This window comes from Lithobates pipiens, unplaced genomic scaffold, assembly GCF_037356315.1.
Source record: "Lithobates pipiens isolate NorthernLeopardFrog02 unplaced genomic scaffold, aLitPip1_a1.2 Scaffold_28, whole genome shotgun sequence".
Classification (NCBI taxonomy): domain Eukaryota; kingdom Metazoa; phylum Chordata; class Amphibia; order Anura; family Ranidae; genus Lithobates; species Lithobates pipiens.
Window position 1 is genome coordinate 121,145,277 of NW_027507789.1, and position 26,123 is coordinate 121,171,399.

At 42.7% G+C, this 26,123-nt stretch overlaps 1 protein-coding gene across 1 annotated transcript in view; it reads left to right on the forward strand.

Annotated features, from left to right (window-relative positions):
• Nucleotides 1–26,123, forward strand: part of MATN4 (matrilin 4) — a 136,697-nt gene that overhangs the window by 65,466 nt on the left and 45,108 nt on the right. The window contains exons 5-8 of the mRNA XM_077459568.1: nt 5,694–5,816; nt 7,954–8,076; nt 14,491–14,613; nt 19,946–20,068. Of these exons, the coding sequence (XP_077315694.1) occupies nt 5,694–5,816; nt 7,954–8,076; nt 14,491–14,613; nt 19,946–20,068 (492 nt within the window). The remainder of the gene's footprint in view (nt 1–5,693; nt 5,817–7,953; nt 8,077–14,490; nt 14,614–19,945; nt 20,069–26,123) is intronic.

Here is a 26,123-nt window from a genome sequence, read left to right on the forward strand (position 1 = left end):
CCTGTTGTGAAAGAATATGGAGTCGTTGCGTACATTTTTCTTTTACATTTTCTTCTAAAAATGCCAGTTGCCTGGCTGTCATGTTTGTGACAGACCCAAACAGCCCCCAGCTTGGGTGCTTCTGTCAAGATAAAGCTTCCTCCATGGGCCATAATCAGTGGGTAGGAGGCTTGTCCCTAATCCCTTCTAAAAGCCTCTGTCCAAGTTTGGTCTGTCATATTTTCCCCCCATTACAGTTAGACTAACAAGGTCCTAGACCTCCACCTGGTATGGACCTGCGTTAGTCGGGCAGAGTGAACCCACATAGTGGGTCCATGTGATTTCCATACTTGGCTGCAGGGAATAGTTGTCATCGGTAGGTTGTGGAACAGAGGGCGTGGACTCTCTGTCTGGCTTCCAGCACTTCGCTGGGTGGTCTTACCATGCTGGGGCTCGGTCTGCTGCTGGAGAGAGGGGCTGACTGTCCCAGCTCCCTGAAGCTGTGGAGACACTGTAGGTGCTAGGTAGAAGCCTGTGGCGCTCTGCCCTGTTGATAGAGGTTCAGCTGGGAGCAGGAGCTTCACTACATCAGCTTGTCACTGGGGAGAGGGGCCACCTGCCTGTATCCCTGGAAATACAGAGTTGTTGCTGGTGCTGGGCAGAGATTTGTAGCATTCTGCCCTGTTTACCAACACTTCCTCTGGGGATCCCACATCATCCGATGTTGAGGGGGGGGGCTGGCTTCCTCCACTCCCAGACTGTGGATCTGTTGCTGGGGAGGGAGGACAATCGCCTCCTCTACCTTGTCCTTGGCCTGCCGCTGGGGAGTGAGGATGGCTTCCCCCCCTCCCTGCATATCTTACTGCTGCTAGGGAGTGAGGACAGTTTCCTCCCCTCCCTGCACATCAGGCTCTCGCTGTGGAGAGTCCCTAAACTGCTGTTGGAGAGGGAGGAAGACTCTCCCGGCCTGTGGATCAGCCGCTGAGGAGGAAGGATGACTGCTTGTCCTCCCTGGTCCTTGAACTGCTGCTGGGGAGATGAGCCTGCTACTCCATCTCCCGTAGTGTCATCCAGATGCTGGGAAGACATTCTTCTGGTACTGTCTCCCAGGAGCACGGATCCTTGCTGGGGAGGCAAAACCTTTTCCTTTGCTCTGGCTGACTGTTGAGGAGGGAGGACAGCCACCTCCTCTCCTGAACTGTGGATGCTGGAAAAGAAGAACCACCACCTTCTCACTCTGGGCCTCCAGAACTGCTGCGGTTGTGGAACAAAGGTATTGGACCCACTGTCTGGTTGCCAGCACTTCAGCTGGAGAAGTTTGTTGTAACTCCACATATGCTGTTAGCATGCAATCCCATGCCCCTGTCAATGGTGTGGGAGAAAGGCTGGCTGCCTCTTCTCTCAGAAAGGCTAAAGCTGCTGTTGGTGCTGGGCAGAGCTCAGTGATATTCTGCCCTTATTTTTCCGCTGGGGAGCAAAATTAAAAGTTGGTGGCCTTCCACAAATCCTCCAGGGCTGCAGTGCTCTGCCTTGATGCCAGCTCTTCTGCTGGAGGTTCACTGGGTTGTTCCTCCTCAGCAGAAAAGTCTATTAAATCCCCAGTCTCTGGAATTACTGAAAATCCAGGGCATGGGCTGGCAGCACTTGGGCCCAGTGCCAGCGCTTCGGCAGGTGACCTTATAATCCATAACATCCACGGGTGCCGGGGCATACTGTTGAGCTTCGTTAAACAGTCTTTTATATGCTTGTTCCAGCTCCCATTCCTGAATAGCTAGAAACTCCAACTCTACTCATGCCCAGCACACTTCTGAGATGTCAGCATCTGTTCTTTGTAATCTATGATTTCCTCCAACCTCCACTCCAGATCGCTCTCCAAGTCAGGGTCCTGTGACAGCCTCCTGTACAACAGCCTCAAGCTGCTGTAGCCAAAGCCTTCCATCGAGCTGTTGTCCACTGTTAAAGGGCACACTTGGGCTAAATGCCACCAGAGGGCTCTGTAGCTCTCTTCCAGCCACATCTCTGCCCCAGCCTGCTTAAAGGGGAGGGCCACCCTGAAAAAATAAAATGCATTAAAAATTAGAAAAAAATCATTAAAAAAAATGAGGAAAATTTGTTTTTTTTACTTACCAGAAATGCCTAGATGTTGCTAGGCACATCATCCTAATCTACCTCTTCCTCCTCCGGAGATCTTCTTTCTTCTCTCCTCCGTGCGGCGTCTTCTGGGTAATGGGTCGCGCTGTGTTCTGGGAACTGTGTGTCCGAGAACACAGTGCGTCCCATTCACAAAGCGCTGCGCGACTCGCGCATGCGCAGTAGGAAACGGGCAGTGAAGCCGCAAGGCTCCACTGCCTGTTTCCCTTACCCAAAATGGCGGCGCCGGGACCTGAGACCGAGGGACAGGTCAGCCTCGGGCGGCCGACATCGCGGGCGCCCTGGACAGGTAAGTCTACTTATTAAAAGTCAGCAGCTACAGTGTTTGCAGCTGCTGACTTTTACATTTTTTTTTTTCAAAACCGACCCTCCTCTTTAACTCATCTGTCCACTCCTTGTGTGGTTGTTCCCCCAACAACTGCAGCTGAACTTCATATTGCAACCAGTACCTTTCCTGGATGGACGGGAGAATTGTTCCCTGGTGGTGCTGCTCTTGGTCCATTCTTTCTTTCCAGAGTTGCTGGAAGACAGAGTCATACCATCCCAGCAGGACCTGCATTGGCACTGATCTTCTGTGCTGCAGATACATCTCTTGCAGCCTTATAACTGGACCTCAGATCTCAGTGGTGGCTTAGATTTCCCAGACTACAGGAAGCATCCCACCACTTGCCACCAAATGTGACAGATCCATTCAGCACCCAGCTTGGGTCTTCCATCAAGATACAGATTCCTCCATGTGCCATAATCAGTGGGTAGGAGACTTGCCCCTAGTCCCTTCCAAAAGTCTCTGTCCCAGTTTGGTCTGTCACAATGTTGTTCCAAAAACTTTATGCCATGCTTTTCAATGACTCCTAAACTCAGTGGATCACAAAATACTGAAGCAATTGGAGGAGTATACAGGTCAGGAGTCCTGACTTCCTAATCTAGATGCTACAGTAAATCATATCACTATTTCTCCCTGCCTAGCTGTGCATCTAGCCCAGATACAGTGTTAAATTATGAGACAATCTTTCTATTAGCTTCCAGGCACCTGACCAACTTTTGTATTCACATCTATGCACTGTGGCACTTTGAAGGTTAAGGTGAATTGATTTCTGCACTGAATGTGTTGGGGGCCCTTTAGAAATGTTCAGGATGCCCCCCAAATTGCAAATACAAAATGTGTGCCACCAATGTGCCAATCAAAATGCTTGTGGCAACATGCAGGTATGGCTATGGAGCCAGTCTAAATGGTTCCCTCACCTAAACCCAAATCCTACCCCTCAAATAATCAAAACCTAACCTATCACTTAAAATCCAAATTCTAACTTCAAAGGGTAAGTTCACCTTTACAGAAAAATCTGTAAGGTGAACTTACACAGGTCCCCCTCCTTGCCCCCCCGGTCCCGCTGACCTGGACCGAGGCACTCTCCGGTTATAAGCCCTGGTATATTTCCGTCAGGAGTCTGGTACTTGGGGGAGGGTGGGGGCGAGGAGGGGGTCCTGTAAAAAATTCACCTTACAGGATTTTCTGTAAAGGTGAATTTACACTTTAAAGTTTTCAACTTCAGCCTATAAATGAAAATGTAAAAGTCAGCATCTACAAATACTGTAGCTGCTGACTTTTAAAAAGCACACACTTGCCTGTCCCAGGATCTAGCAATGTTCTCACCTGGCACGACTCTTTGCCGGTCTTCAGGTGTAGGCGCCAGCATTTTATCAGTGGGCAGCTGACTCTCCTTCATGCTCAGCTTCTCCTTTGGGTGAAGTTCAGTTTTAACCCCTATGCCCCAACAATAAGCTAACGTAACACTAACCTAACCCCTGAAGAGCCATATAAATCTTATTTAACTCCAAACGTACTGGCCTGTTCTGCCCTGAGATCGTCACTAAAAGCTAACCCTTGCAGATCTGTACTTTCTTTGTGGGTTGCTGAAAAAAAGCTTGCTCGCACCAAGATTTTACTCTTAAAGCGAAAAGTTATGAAGCAAGAAATCTTCATTGGAGACGGCATTTGGCTGCCATTGCTAGCCTCCTAAAATTGCTGACAGTGTATAACTTCCAGTACTTTTGTTTCACAGCCCTAGAAAAAGCATGCTGTAAATGTGGTTCAGAACTCCTTATCTATAAACTTGCTTCAGGTCACATACTCAGATGCAATAATAACCACCAACACTAGTGTCAGTAGACACAATATTAACAGGCAACAGCGGTGCCAGTAAATGAAATAACTACAACATCGGTGTCCATGAACACAGTACTAACCCTCAGCATTGGTGTCACTGAACACAGTAATAACCCTCAGCATTGATGTCAGTGAACACAGTAATAACCACCAGCATTGGGGTCCGTGGATGCAATAATACCCCCCCCCCCCCCAGTATTGGTGTCATTGGACACAGTAATAGTACAATTGTTGAAACCACTCCTATTGCCACATCTGTAAATAGTCATTGAAAATAGAAAGAAGGAGAAACTCAAAGGCTGGACTTTAGAGGCAAATTGGACCACATTGATTGAATAAAATTCCAATTTTAGTTATAAACATAGAAATATAAAAGATAGCACGTACAAACATGCCACTAAAACACGTATACACATATATACAAAGTATGGCCAACAAAGGCCTAATGTTTCAGATAGGTTACATGATGTCAATTGAAAGAGCTCCTGTGCGTCAATGCTTTTTGCTGGCCCACTTCTTTAGGACCCAGCAAATGGGAAGTGGAAGAAAAATGGGCTTCACTTGCCTGGGCCAAAAAGTGCATAATAACCCCCAACATTGGTGTCATTGTCTGTGGACACAGTAATGACCCCCAATATTAGTGTCCATGAACACACCCAGCACTGGCATCAGTAAGTGCAAATAAACCCCAACATTGGTGTCAGTGTACACAGCAATAGCCCACAGCATTACAGCATTAGTGTCAGTGGACACAGTAAAAAACCCTGAGCATTGGGGTCACTGAGTGCAAGAATAACCCCCAGCATTGGTGCCAGTGACTGAAATAATAAAACCTAAGTACTGGTGTCAGTGCTAATATCTCCCCACATTGGTAGTCAGTGCAGGGGCAGTGAAATTTAACCACCACTAGTAAGTCTTGTAAGCTGATATTTTAGAGTCACAAGATCATTTCGATTTCTAAGATCAGAAATTGTAATTCTGACTTAATACTGGCCACAGACTGACAAATGTCATGTGAGAACGCCTCTGGCTATTGTATGCAGCACCAGAACCCACCACTGTTTCTTGCCCATTAGACTAAAGTGCACCCATAATTAGGACCATCTCTTTCTCCTATAACTGAAAGAGTATGAAATCGCCTAGGTTGCACAAAGATTGTACAATTTAGAACATATTTTAGGAGTTATAGCAGGCAACTCTTGCAGTTGGGAGTACTTATTATTACCTCCTAGGGTGGATGAAAATTTTCGAATCCTTGCAAGTCAGGTCAGGTCAGGCCAATTATGTCTATACTAAGTTTTATTCATTTGATTGTAATATTTCAGTAGGTATTAGATCAGTGTTAAAATACAGTAAAACAAATGGGGCTGCCATATTTACTATATTTCTTGCTTTGTAGTGATAGACCTGTGTGCTCAAGGAGACCATGGGTGTGAGCATCTATGTGTCAGTTCTCCTGGATCTTATACCTGTGCCTGCAGAGAAGGGTACAGATTAAACAACGACAAAAAGACTTGTTCACGTAAGTAAATCTACTTAGTTGAAATGTGGTAATGGACACTGTTTTTGGAAAACAGAAAAAAAAATGTGAGAAATAAACCATGTACTTCTGCTGACCCCCTAACAGTTTACTACGTTATGGTCATTTAAGGTCAGGGAGTAAAGCTGTCATTTCCTGATCAGCAGGGGGTTTATGAGAAGCTTGACAGATGCTGAGACAGAAAGCACTGCCAAGAATGTAACAAAATCATAGGAGCCAGAGCCAAAGGCCACGTTCCAGGGATGGCAAAACTGGCCCTGCTTTTTTTTTTTTTTTTTTTTATAATATTAATCATATGAAAATAATATGTTTAATATTGCTAATTTCATACACTGACTGGTAACAGAATCGTTTCTAAAGTGTAAGCCAAAATATATTATTTTAGATTTGTAGGAGTGGGGAGGGGTTAGAATTTATGACCGATTATTTATATCTGTCTGTGTTGGCAGCAACAAAAAAGACAAAAACCTGTCCTAAACTTCGTCAGACCTTTACCCGTTTTGTCTAAAATGAAGGTGTATCTAAAGCCAAGACTTTTTTTTCTCATTATTTCCGGTCCTGTATACTTAACAGAAAATGAGAAGAAATCTTTCCAATGTGAGAGAAATTTCCTTTTGCACAGTCAGAGGAACAAGTGGAAGGAAACATTGAATACGTTTTCATTCCTCCTTTCGCCTATTCCTGTTCTAGTAGCCAAAATTTGGGATGGAGGGTAAATAGCCACCAATCCTGCCACCAGTGTCTATTTGCACTGTTGCAGAGCAACAGTGGATGGAAAATCTTCAGCATCACACACTTCTGGGTATCTCAGATGTTGTTCCATCCACTGGCCCCAAGGTCACAATAAAATTTAAATGTCATTTTTTTCTTTCCATACAGTATGTCAGTTTTGCTGGTGCTATACACAGTACAGAGGACAGTACTTGGGGGGCATACCCTTTTTTTATGGCAATAACTTGCATATAAGCTTTCAAAATAGGGACTTTAGATTTTTGATGTTCGGGTCCCATATACTTTAAAAGAGTTTACACAGGGGGGCGTACGGCTCATCACTAGTAAGACATTGCTTTGAAAAGATTGTTCTATGTTTGCATTTCTTCGGTAAATACTGTTTGTGTACCTTTAAATGCCTGGTCTGAAGTCTCTCTAAGTGGTGCATTGAATGGCGTATCTAAAGAACAGGGCTGGTAACATGGGGACTGTAGGTTAGAGGGGACACAGTACATTTTAGTGCAGCATGAAGGCTGCTGTCTAATATAGTCTATAGTGCTGTTGTCATTCCCTAGCATCCAACCAGCCAGGGAATTGGTGACTTGGCATAGGGTGATGGTTACTCTAGTAGTGAAAGGGGCTAAGTGCTTTGCACCTTCACTTGTGACCTGTTCCCCACATACTAGCACTGGACCCATGGCACAGCTTACCTAAAGTCCTAGCCTGGAAGTCACGGGAGAGTTATGTTATGTTGGGAAGGGGTACCTGGGAATTGGTATTCTCTAACTGTAGTCATGTCTGTAGTGTTTAGTGTTAACAGTACAGCAAGTTAGCCTCGGGTTGATAGAGGGTTAACTGTATGCATTGTGGCTCGCTTCTAAGTCTGGAGTTGTGCTTTTATGCTGATTTCGCATGACCACAACCTCCTACCTAGAACCTAGGAAATCCGTGAGTGTAGTTCCCAGTGTTCCCCACTAGGATGCCTAAGCCCCACTCACAAACTTCTGTACTAGGTGCTCCTCCATACATATCCAAACATTTACTGTCTTCTGAGGCAGGCAGCCACCTAGGACAAAGCTCACAACTGTCACTGATTTGGAGGGACTGTCCCTGATTTGGAAAAAAGTCCCTCTCTCCTCCTCATTTGTCCCTCATTTTAATCTGATCTATATAGTTGTATATAAAATGCACTATTTATCTTTCAAAAAGGTGCTAAAGCTTTCATCCAATTAAACTGTTGCATTTGTAAATTTCAAAAGCCAGTATAAAGGAATAGTAGTGGTAAAAAAAAACAAAAAAACACTTATTTAATCAATCATTGTTTGTATAATTTAGAATGATCTAGGGGAAAGAGGTGGAATTTATGACAAAAAAAAATCCGCTGATTTATTGCTTTGTTTTTCTATAGCAATAGACCTGTGTGCTCTGGGGAACCACGGCTGTGAACAGCTCTGTGTCAGCTCTCCGGGCTCATATACCTGTGCCTGTCGTACTGGATACAAACTGAACAATGACAAGAAGACTTGTTCAAGTAAGTGGATGGGCTTTTCCATTTGTCTAGAAGACGGCAACTCTAATGCCGGCCATATACGGTTCGAATTTCAAAAGAATTTTCTTTCAAAAATCGTATCTAAGAATTTTCGTATTAATTTCGCTCCATTAGTGGGCTGCAGCAACAGCCGATTTTCGTGCGGAAATAAAATTTGAGGAATCGGACATGTTGGAAATTTTTAGAAAAACTAACGATTTTCTAATCAATGATGGGAGAATCTTGCGAGAAACGTAAGAAAATGTACGGAGATAAAAGAAAATGTACGGAGATAAAAGAAAATGTATGGAGTTAAAAGAAAATGTATGGAGATAAAAGAAAATGTACGGAGAGAAAAGAAAATGTACGGAGAGAAAAGAAGATTCCCAGCCAAGAAAATTATTTTCTGTAGCAACATGAGGTGAAATTAAAGGCTTGGTCGGCCAAATTTCGAAAATCAATGGTGGCATCATCGGATCACAAAAAAAACGAATTTTCTGATTTTGAAAAGAAAATTCGTTTGAAATTCGACCGTGTATGGCCTGCATAAGATCTTCATATCACTGCTTCAATTTAGAATTACACCCTCTGCCAGTTTTTTATTGCTGTTTTGTGTCACAGTTGGGATGTTTTCCCTTCATGTATAGATGTGATGTAACCACTTGGCGCCAGCCACACTCAAATAGGTTGGCCGAGCTTTCCAATCATGTGACCACTGTGACAGCAATCGAAAACCCCACCCGGCATCCCCTCCCAACATCCTAAACCCCTTAAAGGGCCAGGAAGCGCCGGCTCCAAGGGGTTAATAATATGGAAATATAATTTTTAAAGGTGTTTTAAAGTGTAAGCATTGACAAAAAAAAAAAATTACACATAAGTTGCATTCTGTCACCAGCATTACCACATTAGACTATGTATTTATTAAAGGGGTTGTAAACCCTCAAGGATTTTCACCTTAATGCATTCCATGACCTAAACATTTTTCTTGCATTCAGGTAAAAAAAAATGTTTAGGCATCAGTATGCCCTTTCATCCCCCTGCCCCCTTTTTTTACTTACCTGAGCCATCCTTTGAGCTAGCGCTGTGCACGTCTGCAGCCTTTCTCGCCCCTCACTTCCTGCTCTCATAGGCTTTGCTAAAACAGTGGGAGTCATTGGTTCCCACTGTTGTCAATCAAAGCCATTGATGATGGATCGGGAGGGGGGAGGGGGGTACAGCTTCACTGTCTGTGTCTACAGACACATGCAGGGCAGAAGCACAGGAGCGGACCCGCAAAAGTGCCCCATAAGAAGTGGCTTCCTATGGTAGGTACTCGCCAGGGCAGGGCTTACCATTGGGCTTGACTGGGCTCAAGCCCATGGGCCCCACCCAATAGGGGGTCCGACCAAGATACATAGCCGAGTGTACCCGGCTCGGCTCAGCTCACAGTTACTGGGCGTGACTGTGAGCCGAGCTGAGTACACTCGACTACTCTCGGCTCCGTTCAGGACTGTGAGAGGACCCGAGAGCCGCCAAGATACACAGGACTCTGTATCTTGGCAGAATGCAATGACAAGCCTGCAAATGACAAGGCTGCAATGACACTGGACAAGACTGTAGATGGATGGGCAAGGCTGCAGATGGACACTGATAAGGCTGCATTGATTGGCATTTAAATGTAAATTTTTCCTTAAACTTCCCTCCTAAAAGTTTTTTCCTTAAAATTCCCTCCTAAACTTGGGGTGTGTGTTACACGCCAGCACCTGTTATACGCCAATAAATACGGTAATGTATAGAAGGTAGGGCCCAAAAGTGACTCAAGCCCAGGGGCCCCCACCACCCTAAGTCCTGCCCTGGTACTCGCCAAAGAGGAGGAGCCATGAGCACCAGCAAGGGACCCAAGAAGAGGAAGTTCAGGGCCACTCTCTGCTATTCCATTACACAGGGCAGGTAAGTATACATCTGTTGCCTAAAAAAAATGCATTTACAATCACTTTAAAAGACCATTTGAACTACTTGTCCATCTAAGACTATCTTGTCTAGAGGGTGACAATCCTGCTGCGCAATTTCACTGCAAAATGAGCAGTAATCTCACTCTGTTAGGGCCCATTAACACTGCTCTAGAAGGTGGTGTAACTTTATGGTCTGAACTATTGTTTTCTGTGTGCCATTGCAGTTATCTGCGTTTTTCCAAGTGGAACAATGCTGATAACTGCACCTAATGTGAATGAGCCCTTAAAGTGGAAAAACATGGATCTACTGGCATGACAAACAGGGGGTCTCAGAAAAACAAACTGCTGTGTTAATGCTACTGACACTTTATTTTATACATCTTTTTTTGCTATTTTTCACTTTGGTAAAGGTCAGTTTGGCTAAATTCAGTAGACTTTAATATGTGCATTATTTGCATTAACTACTTGCTTACTGGGCACTTTCACCCCCTTCCTGCCCAGGCCAATTTTCAGCTATCAGTGCTGTCACTCTTTGGATGACAACTGCGTGGTCATGAAACAATGTACCCTACGAAATTGGTTTTTTTTTTTTTTTCACACAAATAGAGCTTTCTTTTGCTGGTATTGTATCACTACTGAGGTTTTTATTTTTTGCTAAACGAATAAAAAAAAAATGTTTGTAATAAAATTGAGCAAACGGGTAATTTTTTCTCCTTCATTGATGTGCACTGGTGGGCACTGATAGGCTTCGCTGATGGGTACTGATAGGCTGCACTGATGAGGCAGCACTGGTGGGCACTGATCAGGAGGCACTGAAGAGGTTGCACTGATAGGTGGCACTGATGGGCACTGGTAGGTGACCCTGATAGATAGTGTAAAGGTGTGCTGATTCTATATAAAGGGTGGGAAAAACCCATAGTGATATTAAATATAATGCACAATAATGTTGCCCAATGTGGATACAATGGGTACATTGGAAACAAGTGTGTGGTCTAGATTGACCTGTAACGCATGTTGTGGATAAGCAAAATATCTTAAGACTATGTGCATAATCAAAAAAATGCAATTAAAAAAAACGTGTATATGATCTAAAAAGAAAAAAAAAACTGACAAGAGAGTAAATATATACCATCAGTCTGTCTCAGGTTCCAAAAAAGTCTATGTGAAAGCAAATCAAATTAGTGAATGGGCTGAAAACACATCAAATTATCATGTCAGTCCCAAATCGTACAGATGCCGATCCCAAGGTGTGTGGACCCTTTATCATTTATCATGAGCCCTTCCAGGAAGGTATAGAAGAATCCATTTTATCAGCTGCAGATGAGCATCCATGCTTACTCATCCATTCAGGTCTGCTGGGAGCTGTTGTCCATCATGAATCTCATTTGGTAGACAGAGGAAGTGCATCTCTGAGCTGTGGATCAGCACACTTGCTTGTTATGTATATGGGTCTGGTAAGCAGCCAATTTTATTACTTTTGAGCATGGTGATGTCGTCATACTAAAGGGTCCACACACCTTGGGACTGGCATCTGTTCGATTTGAGACTCACAAGAGAATTGGATGTGTTTTCAATTCAGCCCATTCACTCTCTGAATTTGATTTGCTTTCAAATTTTTTGAAACCTGAGAGAGACTGCTGATATATATTTACTCTCTTGTCAGTTTTTCCTTTTCAGATCATGTACACGTTGTGTTTGAATTGCATTGTTTATATTTTATGATTATGCACATACAGTCTTAAGTTTTTTTGCTTTTCTACATGTGTTACAGGTCAATCTAGACTTGTTTCCAATTTACCCATTGTGTCCACATTGGGCAACATTATTATGCATTATATTTTATACCACTGTGTGTTTTTCCCACCCTTTTACATAGAATCAGCACGCCTTTACACTTTTCATTCCTGTTATTCAGGGTTTTTCAGTTAATTGGATTGTCAGCGCTTCCCTTCACCTATACACACAGATGACACTGATGGGCAGCACTGACTTTTGGAGGCAACTTAGACATGACTTGGGGCGACTTAAAGTCGTGTTGTAAGTCGCCCCAAGTCATGTCCAAGTTGCCTCCAAAAGTCGTGTTGAAAGTCGTTTTGCCCCTGTGTGAACCGACCCTTAGTGCCTCATCAGTGCTGCCCATGCCAGGCGACTTTTGCCGTGGCCAATCAGAGAATGAGCTCTCAAGGGGGAACTCCACGCCAAATAAAAAAAAAAAAACCGGCATGGGTTCCCCCTCCGAGAGCATACCAGGCCCTTAGGTCTGGTATGGATTTGAATGGGAACCTCCCTACACCGAAAAAACGGCATGGGGGTCTCCCCCAGATCCATACCACACCCTTATCCGAGCACGCTACTCGGCCGGCCAGGAAGGGGAGTGGGGACGAGCGAGTGCGAGCATCCTCTGGGACTGTGACATCATAATGGGCGGGGACATTATCCGGTGATGTCCCTATATAAGTCGCCGCACGCTGCATCCCTGCCATTGTGACCGGAGACAGCGACGAGGCAACATCTCCAGAAGAGAAGAAGAGAAGAACAGAAGACAGCGGAGACAGAAGACCGCTTGTAAAAGAGCTAGAAGAAGGAGCGGTGGCCCGGCAAGAATAACTGAAGAGGGGGACAAGACCCCGAAAAGGGGGACAAGACCCCCGAAGTCGGAAGAAGAGGGTGGTGGCGAAAAAGAAAGCCGGGCTCCTCCGCTAGTTAAAGAGCTTGCAAAAGAGCAGAAGATAGCAGAGGAGTCCGGCGAGAAGACCCCCGAAAACGGAAGAAGACCCCCGGAGCTGTGCAATAAACTATTTTAACCCTTGTGTGTTGTGTTTTTTTTTTTTACTTTTTTTTTCACAGGTGAATGGGTAGGCGCAGACCCCGACAACCAATGGCCAGGGTTGTCCGGAAGAGGCCCTTGTCCTCATCAACATGGGGACAAGGTGCTTTGGGATGGGGGGGTCGCACGGCCCCCCCTTCCCCAAGACACCCCCCCATGTTGAGGGCACGCGGCCTGGTACCGCTCAGGAGGGGGAGGGCGCTCGCTCGTCCCCACCCCCTTTTCTGGCCGGCCGGGTAGCGTGCTCGGATAAGGGTCTGGTATGGATCTGGGGGGTCCCCTACGCCATTTTTTCGGCGTAGGGGGGTTCCCCTTCAAATCCATACCAGACCTAAGGGCCTGGTATGCTCTCGGAGGGGGAACCCACGCCAATTTTTTTTTAATAAATCTGGCGTGGAGTTCCCTTTTGAGAGCTGATAATTCTCTGAGAGTCGCCTCCTTAAAGACGGAGATCCAACTTGGAGGCGACCTCCATTGAAATCAATGGATACCAGTCGCCTACAAGTCGGATTGAAGTAGTATAGGAACCTTTTCTGAAATCGGAGCGACTTCAGTAGTGTGCATTAAGACGGCTCTCATTCACTTAAATTGATTTGTACATGTTGTGCGACCTGAGGCGACTTGGGGCGACTTGTAGTCGGATCTCAGTTGCCCCTGTGTGAAAGGACCCTAATGGGCACTGATAAGTGTCACTGGTAGGTGGCACTGTTGGGCACTGATTATCAGTTCTTATGGCCATTGGTAGGTGGCACTGGTGGGCACTGATGAGACGGCAGTAGCTTTCCCTGTTCGGGACTGCTGTCCCGTTTACACAAGCCCAGTAATTTACTTATTTTTTTCTCCTCACGCTGATAGGGTGAGGAGAAAAAAAATGATCACTGACTTCTGTTTATATCACGTTATCAGCTGCCTTGGCTGACAGCTGATCACACGGTAAGGGGCCAGGATTGGCCCCTTACTCCGATCTGTGATCAGCCGAGTCACACAGCCCACAGGGGGCATGCAGACAGCACATTCCATTGAAGCACTGTAGCCGTCTTTCAGCTATAGCACAGGCGCAAAGAGATTAAATTGCCACACGATATCCTTATTTTCCAAAAATAATCCATAAAACATCCACTACTTTATAGCATGTAATCTATTTTTTTTTTGATCCTCCTCCTCCTCCCAACAGTGCCCACCAGTACTGCCAATCTATGCCCATCAGTTCCACCTATCAGTGCAGCCTCATCAGTGCACATCAGTGAAGCAGAATATTTACCTGTTTGCAAAATTTTATAGCAAACATAGCATTTACTTTTTTTTCAAAATTTTCATTTTTTATTTGTTTATTTAGGAAAAAATAAAGAAGAAAACGAGTGGTGACTAAATAGCACCAAAAGAAAGCTCTATTTGTGTGAAAAAATATTTTTTTTGGGTAGAGTGTTGCATGACTATGCAATTGTTGTTCAACGTGCGACAGAAAGCTGAAAATTGGCCTGGGCTGGAGGGGGGTACAAGTGATCGGTAGGCAAGTGGTTAAACTAGGCAAAATGTTGCAAAGCTGCACAGGGTTTTTAAGCTACTGGGGTCCTTTGACTGCATAGTCTATTTTATTTAAAAGGTGTGCCTTTAAACATTACAGACTGCACCACTACACTTATTGTATTTGTTTTGCAGTGATAGACCTGTGTGTTCAAGGAAACCATGGCTGTGAGCAGCTCTGTATCAGCTCCCTTGGCTCCTATACCTGTGGATGTCGTACAGGTTTCCAGCTGAACAATGATAAGAAGACTTGTTCAAGTAAGTGCCAATATGCCACTTCTCCTATAAAGCAATGCCCAGGCTACCATCCAGAAATCACTGCAACTGAGCTAATGTCAGAAAGGCCGTCTATTTTATCAGTTTTGTGTAATTCACTGCAATATAAACCAGGAGAGGGCAAAGGGTCACTGGGATTGCATTTGTTTCTAGTAGCACCCATCACATATAAATTTCCAAGCTTGTATGAATCAAATTAGTGGCTGGGAGAATTTTCCTAGTACCAACATTCTTCACATCAGTCTTGGAATTCTTCTTGTGCCTCAAAAACAGAGGTTACATAGTTACATAGTTAGTCAGGTTGAAAAAAGACACAAAAGGTTCTCAAATTGCATGTGACCAAAAAAAATTGAATCACAATTCATGGACTTTATGGGCATTACCAGACTATAAAGTGCCCATAAAGTCCTTGAACTGCGGTTCAATTTTTTTATGGTCACATGTACTGTATGGATTATATTTGGACGTAGCACTGTTGTACAATTAGGGTTAATGAGTATCCATTGTGCCACCAAATAGTTTCTCGTTCATTTTGCTTCTAGATCGAATGGGAAAAAAAACAAGGCAAGGCATTCGATTTCCAATGCCAGTATGTGGCCATATTATACCAGGCCCCACAGTAATAATGGTGCATGTGCGGCATCGGTTAATGCTTCACTCTTCTTCATGGAAGAGAATATCCAACATTTTGTGTTGTCTCCAGAAAAAGAACAAAAAGGAAGTCTTCCATTGGGGACACAGCGCCCAGTGACAACTGTCTTAAAGCAGATTTCCCTCACTATGAAAAGATTTTTTCACTTCCCATTCTTTCTATTAGACAAAGAGGGAAATCTCCCCAATGGAACATAAAATGGGGTTCAAACTATCCCAAACCATCCCAGTTGGTGGCTTTAAATATAATATCGTTATTTAGCTCCTTTCTAAATTAGCCCTAGTATGTCTATATATGAATGTGAGATAGGGACCTTGGATTGTAAGCACATTGCGGTCAGGGACTGATGGGAATTTACAATATATACATAAAGCGCTCAGTAAATTGTCAGCGCTATATAAGTACCTGTAATAAATAAGTAAAATAACTTCATTGCATCAACTGCCTCCAAGACATAGATCTAATGTTAGGGAGGGCATAGACCTCAAAGGATGGTAAATATGTGGGTACTGTCTAACCAAGCATTCAGTTTTTCACATATGGACTAGAAATCAGGGTAAGACACCGCCAGTACCAGCGAGTCTCGGGGAAAACAATAGTGACTATATTGACATGCAACCTAAACACAATAGCTGGATTGTGATAATCTTCTTTTATCTATACTGTAGTCATATTATGAACGTCAAATTATATCTAAGGCCAAGATTTTTTTAGTCAGGAAACTGACGCAACTGGGGAGATTTCTTTTTAGTTCCCGTATCACAGACACGAGAGAAAATTAGTGGAAAACTTTCCAAAGTAATGCTAATGCCCTTTGCAATTAGTGTCCCCATAGGAAGATTTTCCTTTACGTGACAACGCTTCCTATATGTAACAACAATAGGATTGTTGGGGATTTCTTATTGATTTCTGTCCTGTAGCAATCATAACCAAAACTAATAGAGAGATGACCCTCCCCAGCAAGAACCCAGAAAACAATGAAAACCCAAAAGAGGTTTTATCCTTTCTCCACAGAGACAGAGCAATGGGAGTCATTGGAGGGAGCAGTGGGTGAAGCTGAGCACCCAGAGGTGGCTCAGGATTGAGCATGCAGAAGTGCCCCAAAGGAATGGGGGCTTCCTATGGGGGCACTTGTGGGGGGGAGCCAGGAGTGCTGGCAGGGGACCCGAGAAGAGCATCGAAACTGCTCTGTGCAAAACCATTACACAGAATGCAAAGCTTTACAATCACTTTTTCGATGTGAGTGTGCAATTTACAGGGATAGGAACAATTGTAGACACTCACTCAGGTTGAACTGGATGGACTGGTGTCTTTATTCAACCTTACTAACTATGTAACTATGTAACTTTAACGTTTAGTCAAAACTGTTTTTTTTTTTTTTTTTTTTTTTTTTCAGTTTTAGGGTGGGAAAGGATTACGTTCCTTTTAATTTTTTACTGTTTGTAGCTGCCTTAGAGAAATGTTTCCCTCATTTTCAGTCATGGCAACAATGATTTTGCCAGACAGGAGGTGAGGGAAAATCTTCAACAGGCACAGACTTGACCTTTGAAAACTTGTTGCAACCATTATGTGATAAAAAAAACTAAGATTATTACTGAAAATCAGAACATTTATAACCATGTGGTCTGTCAATACCTGAGTTCAACCAATACTTTTCACATTTTCATAAATATCCAAGGGTAGTCTCCACGTGACATGTAAGTTTTTATAGCTGGTAACACAGTATTGATGGGATGAATTACCCCAATCTGACCATACAAATTAAAATTGATTGTCTGATCTCAATTAGTTCTACCAATTATGTTGGTAGATTTGTGTAGAGTTCTGGTGCCCAACCTGCAGCCCTGGGAGCCTCTGCATGCGTTAGTCTATGTTACCTTATTTAGGTGGTTGTCTAGGCCAGAGAAGAAAAAATATTCCTTAAACTGTTCCATTTTATTTTTTTTACACTATTTTGTTATTTTTTTGCACTTTTCACTTTTTATGTTTTTTTTGTGGTTGTTTTTTTGTTTTTACCCCTCTGATCTTTTATAATGGACCTTTCTGTGAGAAATATCAAATGGGGCTCAAATTTTCAAGGAGGCTATAGGGAGCACAAATATAAAAACATGGACTGGTAAATGGCCAGTGATAGTAGTGATCTCTAGCAGTCTAATGTAATGTGTCTCCAGCACCTCCTATAGCAGTCTTTGTACATCACTTCTAGCATGCCCATAATCTTTGACCATCTCCCGTTGCATGTCTGCAATGTCTAACAGCTTTCTGTAACATTACATTCACTGTATGTTATGTGATGTCAGTGACCACATTTGCTTCCCCTTGCATCAAGAAAGTTGACCGGCACTAGTGTAGAGCCACAACTTTACAGTCTGGAAACAAATGTAATGATTTTTTTTTTTAAGTATGCTCTTGCACTGCATAGTTTTAGAAGAGTGGTCACCAACCTGTGGTCTGTGGACCACTGATTGCCAATGGGAAACATTTTGTGGGTTCCAGGGGTTCTGCTGCAAATCAAAATTGTGGCAGGGGGATACCACCCGGTGTTGTTCTCAATGCATGCTGACAGTCCTTACTGTCAAGATAAAAAAGAGGAAAAAGCCACGCTTATCAGATAGAAAAAACTAAGAAAAAGCAGCAACCCAAATGTTATACTACATTTGGCATGCAAAGAAGAAAGAGTGGGTTGCGCTAAGTAATAAATTTAACTAAATAACACAAATGCAGAAAAAACACCTATGTGAAAAAAAAACTCCAGTAGCTTTAACTTAGTAAGTTTGTCAATCCTATGCGGAAAGATTTTCAGTGCAAGGAAATTCCAAATATATATCGGTATTGTCAATCAAGATATCAAAGAATATATGTACTAAATTATCCTAGTGTAATATGATCATTCGAAAGAACAGCAAAATATGGCAACCAATAACGAATTGCCTTAAAACATAAGTATAACCTCAATATATGTGAGAAAAAATTATAACATTGAATATTAAAGTGTTCATATAGTCCATGAAAAATATTAATTTCAAAAGTATTCCACAGTGATACGGTGACAGCACAAGTATCCAAAACGAACGTGAAGCATGCACAACCTCCACCACAGATATTACTGCCGCTTACCGAAGGTGTATGGTTCCTTATTACAGAGAACCATGCAGAGCGGATGACTGATTCCCCCAGTCCAGGGTTTTCACAAATGGATGCAAAGGAAACTCTGGAACCCGTTCGCCTCCAATTACGCTCCCTCTCACCGTTTCACATAGAAGATAATAAGACTCACAATAGTGTAAAACCCAAGTAAAAATTTTTAATCGAACGTAAGAGACAAATGCGCACTTACAGAGATGATGTTTAAAACGATCGTTTATGCAAACTAAGTTAAAGCTACTGGAGTTTTTTTTTCACATAGGTGTTTTTTCTGCATTTGTGTTATTTAGTTAAATTTATTACTTAGCGCAACCCACTCTTTCTTCTTTCGGTCCTTACTGTCAGCATGCATTGATACCCAATGCCTCCTCTGTAGTTCCTGTGAACTCAGAAAGAGGCGACAGGAGTAGCGCAGAGAGTGGGAAGTGAAGGAGGGGGCTTCCAATGACAGTACTGATCACAGACTGTGGAAGGGAGCATGGAGCTCAAGCACATGGCCAGATAAGGAGGTGAGATCCAATGATGAGTCTGTGTAAGGGGGCAGAGAGCCAGAATATTGTGTATAAGGCAGCAGTGTTAATCAGAGTGAGGGGGGTAGAGAGCCGGAGCATTGTGTGTGCATAATGTATGTAAAATCCATGTCAGTGGTCCGTGGGATTCAAAATTGTGAGTTTAGTGGTTCGTGAAATCCAAAAGGTTGGTGACCATTTTAGAACATTTAAAAGTGATTGTAGAGAGATTGTATCATCTCATAGTAACACGGATTTACCTTTATTAGCAATATTTTTATCTGAAATAAAACACAGTAGTAAATGAAAACCTAGCCTACCATATTTGGACTAAACAAGGTTAAAATACCAAGTATGTCCACCGGGGTGGTACAAAAATTTTGGTAAGACAAGGTGGATGACACCATGACCAATTTTTCAGAATAGCCTGAGAAAAGTATAGATACAAAAAATTTTAAGGGTTTGACTTGAACTTGTAGGCATCTTTTAGCCTCCATGCACTTACTTGTGGTAGGTTCACAAATCCTACGGCCATAGCTATGTGTTAATGTATTGTTTCTTTGATTGTAAAATCACTTTGATCAGCTGGATCATGAAAATGAATGGTATAGTTGCATTTCTCTTCTGAGACAAAATGTTTCTAGTCTGTAGAATATCTTAATGAAGAGACTGGAGCACAAAGTACAAAGTCAACAAAGAGCTTTTATGTTAGGTCTGCATGAAAGCCTGACTGATGTAGATAGCACCATTTCATTAAAACAATAACAAAATCAACTTTTAGACTGTTCCAGTTGGAGTTGAAACAGTCCAACCTATCTGACCTTTCTCTACAAAGATTTCTTTCAGGAATGTGAAATAGCTGTGTATTCTTCCATTGCTTCAAATAAGAAGAAGAAGAAGCCTTAGATAGGACTGTGATGTTACAGGGTGGCGGGCATCCAGCGGTTATATGAGAAGGATCTAGAAGTCATAAGCTACGTCTGATTACCCTGTCTGTTCTAAATTGCAGTGATTGACTATTGTTCATACAGCAATCACAGCTGTCAGCATGAATGTGTGGGCATCCTGAATGGCTACTACTGTCGTTGCAACGAGGGCTACACTCTTCAAAGTGATGGGAAGACTTGTCTGGGTGAGTTGAAAGACCAAGACCAGAGCAGAAATGACATACTATGCACACAGATCCCTATTTCCAACTAGCATGAATGTCCACGCTCCATTACAACTATACCAATGTATTATCTACGTCTATTAAATGGACTATATATTTATTTTCAGCAAAGTATATTTCTACATTCTGTCATTGTGGTGCTACAGAATGCAGGTACACTTTTCTAACTTTCTAAAAGTACAAAAAGGCTTGTGTTTGCTTTTTTTTTTGTATGGACATCAAAGTAGAACCAAACTCTCACAAGAATACTCTTTTAGAGCACTGTAAGGTAAAAAAATATCACATTATTTGTCACGTCGCTCAAGGCCAGATCAGGCTCCACACTCCACAATCACATGTCAGGTGCTGGCTCTGCTCGTCTTCACCAAAACAATCAATTATACCAGCAGCAATGCTGCACACCAAATGCAAGATAATCTTCCTTTATTAAAACAGTCAGCAGGGACAAGTTCTGTTCTGACATGTTTTGCACTAGGTGCAGCGCTTTCTCAAATAATTCTTTCTTTGAGAAAGCACTGTGCCTAGCATGAAACATGTCAGAGTAGAACTTGTTCCTGTTGGTTTTTTCAATAAAGGAAGATTATTTTGCATCCCAATGCACCCGCCAACCGCGGGAAGCCAACGTGTAGTTTGTGAACACGTTCCCGGTTTGCCCCCACTGCTCTCATGTTCACTGCAGAGCAGAGAGCAGGAGGCAGCCCAGTACTGGATGGATGGTGGGAGCAGGAGCTGCCTCAGTGAACCGTTCAAGTTAACCAGCAGGTGATTGATTTTTAGGAGGCCAGGTGGTCCTAGGAACCAATCACCAGGTTGGTAATGTGAACAGTTAACTTCCACAGCTCCCATCCTTCATCCAGTACTGTGCTGACTACACACTGGTGTGTGTTTCTGTCAGAGGAGGGATGATGTGAAGGGGGCAAAGAATTATGGTGGGGGGCACGGGACACTGCTGAGGGGGGTTAAAGAACACTGCTATGGGGAGGGGGCAGAAGACACTACTCTATGGGGGCAAAGGACACTACTGTTGCAAGCAAGACAAACATTTATCCATTCAACAGTATTATTGGTTTGATTTAGGAGAAGTTTCTCCTCTTTATACCTCTTTTGTATACTGTCAGTATTCTCTTCTGCCACAGAACCAAATCAGTTTGTGCTGCAATCAATTCATTGTCTAATACTGAAGAAGGGTAAAAAAGGAAGAAAAAGGGAAAAAAAAGGATTATTTAAATTCAGGAGGAGTTTTTTCATTATTTTTTTTTTATGTTTTCATTAGCCCTCTGTGGGCTGTCTGTGTTATTTTCTCCTATTGTATGATTATTATTTTATATCAGCTGTAAGGCCGCATGTAAACTGCAGCTGGGAAATGGACATTTAGGAGCATTTGAGCGTTTTTTTTTTCAGCAGCCCCTGAACTCTCCTCTGTTATCCTATTGGTACATGTGCACTCAGGCATTTATAGTAGTTTAGAAGCAGTTGAGGTTTGAAGCATTTTTTTTAAAAGCAAAAATTTGCATTCAGGATGGTAGTTCAGGGGTATTTGAAACCCCAAATGCTTGTAACAGCGTGTAAAAGCGTCTTAAATGCAGTAACTTGCGTTTATGCGCATTTTAGTTTATAGACGTTTTCAATGGGGAATCATTTCTGACCATTTGCAATGTTAAAAACAGAGAGAGAAAGAGAGAGAGAAAATCAATTTTTTTCCTGGATTGAAGGCATTTGGGAGGGGCTAGTGATATGTAAAATCTGTTATCTGTCAAAAATGCTTCTAAACGCAAACGCTAATAAACACTGCATGTAAAATTGGCAAAACAGATGTTTTTAACCGTCGGTTACTAGCAATCAAGTTTCCAGCGTTCAGAAGAGGTTGTCAAACATCCTGTGTACATGAAGCCTAAGTGGTTGTGAAGAGTAGCTTTTTATATGTATTTTCTTTTTGTTTTTTGTTTTGTTTGATTTGATCTTTTATAGGTAAGGATTCTCGTAGTGCCGGCTATATGTGGTTTGGTATGATAATCCATTGACACAGGATAGGGTGACAACATTATAGCAGAATTAGGCAATGAATTAAGATTCATTTCTTTTAAGCTACTCCTACTGTTTGGCGTGATCTGGCCAATGCCACAATACTTGTGCCTCTATAGTGTGTTTTAAGGATGCCCCATGTCTTTCACAATTCTAGAAAAGACCCTGATAAGTTAAATTTTGTTGTTTTAGACGGGAAATGGTATATAATACCACAGCAGCAATGTGAAGTTAGGCTCCATTCACACTAATGTATTTTTTTTGCAGAAACGCTTTTAATTTTTTTTAACATGGGTTCCTATGGAACTCGTTCACATCAATGCATTTTTGTGCCTCTGCGTTTTTGGAAAGGGTCGGGGACTTTATTTCCTGCAAAATGCAGCAAGCATTTTGCATGTAATAGACTTCAATGGACCCGCATCCAAAACACAAGTACTGTGATTTACGTTTTGCAATTTTTTAACTTTTTTGGGCTTTACAGTCATTGTATATAGCTGGTTGCTGAGGATCAGGCAGGGAAGCCGGCTGCCATGTCCTTAACAACGGATGAGTCATCAGCTGTCAGCAGGGTTCCGGCAAAAAAAAAATTGGTAAAAAAAACGGTGTGGTCCCCCCCAGGCCCATACCAGGCACTTCGAGTCATATGGATTTGGAGGTGACACCCCCATGCCAGAATGTAACAAAAAATGGAGTGGGGTCCCCCCAAAACCCATACCAGACCCTTATCCGAGCATGCACCCCAGTAGGTCGGGAAAGGGAGGGGACGAGCGAGTGCCCACCCACTCCTGAACCTTTGGGGCAGGGAGCCTCTTCCCCACAACCCTGGCTGGTGGTTGTGGGGGTTGTGCCCTTCGACAAAGCTTTGAAACTGGGTTTGTGTGCTGCCTTGTTGAATTAAAGTACAGGATAAACCTGATGGGCTGTTTCTGTGTTGTGTAGGAATTACTACTGCCGACCTTACAACTCGGAAATTAGATGGGTAGAGGGTATACTCTGGGGCAGAAGGGACCATTCGCTAATGTTTTTTCATTCTTGCTGTAGGATGTACTATGGCAAAAGTTACATTTACAAAATACAGTTTAAATTAATGGAAAATGACATTTATATACCAGCTTTTAAAATACAAAAACAGCATACAGACCACTTCGAAGATCCCCCAAAATACATGGCAGACCTTTGGAAGTATCTGTGTGCTTTTTAAAAAAAGAAAAAAAGAAGCTGGCAATGAAATGTAATTTGCCAGCAATTTTAAAGAAGTCCAGCCTGAGCTCATTTGGCTGGGCTTCTCCTATGGGTCACAGGAGTGCAATTCGTTTTGCACTCCTGTGACCCATTTTCAGCGGAGAGAGTTCTGAAGTCCACTCTCTGCTGATGTCACTGGAAGCAGTCCAGGCACTGCATCATCCTGACCATGGAGTTTGGATCCACCAGGTTCTTAGGGATTTCACACAAAGGAAGCAAAACAAAGAGAATGGGATACTTTTTCATACAAGTATATGGTAAAGCAGACACATATCAGGAATATGAAATGTCGGGTTTACGTATTCTTTAAGTGGTTACATTTTGTGTAGAACATGAAATGTGCTCTGTCCCACCAGTCTAAACAGAAAGGAAGGGTATGCGAGGCACAGGCTGGCAGGATTGTGAATGTTATGTAGGTGTTGCCCAGGTGTCTCACAAAATATATGGTGACGGGCTCCATGGTTTATGACTGATGTGCAGAAAACAAACTTTTTGTTTTTTCAGCTTCCTAATAAGTTATATTCTAGGTCCTGAGGCTTTGTAGAATTGTGGGTGCAATAAAGCCTCCATTACTAGGTTTACTTCTTACCTGGCAACCAGATCTCATAATTAGATTCCGTCATCCACAGGCCTTTATACTGTATATACAAGTTGAATGTTGCTCGGAACTTTTTCACTTACTTTCTCTGCTATTGGAGCCTGCTGCTTGGTGAAAACACTGAGTGCTGACAGAACATTATACAGGTACAGTTGGTGCCTGTTTGTTTTGGGGTACCCATTAGGGGCACCCTGTTAGTCAGCAACAAACTCTCGGGCAGAGAGATGTATTGTTGAGCCTTATATATGTACATCTAATCCAGGTTTAAAATAAACTGAGAATTTTTTCATTATTTGCCATCCAGTTTATAATTGAGAGCTTGGGTTTTGATAAGAGTTTGTGGCATTTTGTTTGCCAGGTCCATAGTTGGCAGGCCCTCGTGGCAGGAAATAACAGGAATAGTAGTTAACAAAGTTCTGTATTTCATTTCAAACTGGAGATGGTACAGACGTTAATGCAATCAGCGAACACTACAGCTTTCTCCCAGTTCAAAGAATGTACAATAATTGTTTTAGCCCCTGCTCTCTTTGCTTAAGATTAAAATATCATCCTTACGTTGCATGCTCTGCTTGCATGGTATTTCCTGTCTAATGACTTTGAAAATGAAAAAAAAAAAAACACTTCTAAAGAGATTTGACTTCATTTAAAGCCAATAATGAAAACCGCAATACATTCATGCTCACTAGCGGTATATACTTTGATACAGTTAAAGGGAATTTTAAATATATACGATTTTTAAGAGACAGCACAGCCTAGCTCATCTAAGTTCCAATATATTGTACTTTGTCTAGGAAACTTAATTACACATTTCAAATAATGCAATAACTACAAAGACCACCAGACCTATTATGTTCTGCTTTTTACATGCCACTGTCATAGCTTTGTGTGCGCAAAGAAAATCATCATCTTTGACATGGCAGTGTTGATTTAAACACCATGTCTATCTTTACATAGTCACGTTAATCTGGTTGAAAAAAGACACAAGTCCATCCAGCTCAGCCAACATAGAAAAAAAAATAAAAACACACACACACACACACACACACACACACACACACACACACACACACACACACACACACACACACACACACACACACACACACACACACACACACACACACACACACACACACACACAGAGAAAAACCTCCATTTACACAACCCTATACCCATAGTTGATCCAGAGGAAGGTAAAAAAAAAAACAGCAAAGCATGATCCAATTTGCAGGGGGAAAAAAAATTCCTTCCCACAACAGGCACTCAGATATCTCCTGGATCAACTATGGACCTATAAATTAAAGCAAAATTCAGAGTGTGTGTGGAGAAGGTTCTGGCTAAAAATGCATGCTAATGAAGGGTCTCATCCTTCAAGTCAATAGAATGGAATAGTGTGGAAAAGACTGCAAGAGCTGGTTCTTGCCAGCTCAGTAGATTGTTTTAACCACTTAATGACCACCTCGCGCCGATGTACAGCAGCAGAATGGCATGGCTGGGCACAAGCACGTACCTGTACGTTGCTCTTTAAGTGCCCAGCCGTGGGTTGGGATCGTGCCACCGGCAGCGCACTCCCGACCCGGTCCTGAGTTCCGTTATCGTGGATGTGGGACCAGCGGACCCGATCGCTGGTGTCCCGCGATCGGGTCACAAAGCTGAAGAACGAGGAGAGGTCTGTGTAAACAAACCTCTCCCTGTGCTTCCTACTGTGGCTGTCACCGATCGTCTGTTCCCTGATATAGGGAAAGACGATCAGTGATGTCACATGCCAGGCCACACCCCTCTACAAATACGTAAAAAAAAAAAAACATAACCCCTACACTGCCCCCTAGTGGTTAAGTCCTTCACTGCCAGTGTTATTTACACAGGAATCAGTGCATTTAAATAGCACTGATTGCTGTATAAGTGACAATGGTTCCAAAAATGTGTCAAAAATGTCCAATGTGTCCGCCATAATGTCGCAGTCACAATAAAAATCGCTGATCGCCGCCATTACTAGTAAAAAAAATATATTAATAAAAATGCTATAAAAATATCCCCTATTTTGTTAAAGCTGTAACTTTTGCGCAAACCAATCAATAATCGCAAATTGCGGTTTTTTTTTACCAAAAATATGTAGAAGAATACGTATTGGCCTAAACTGAGGGAAAAAAAAAT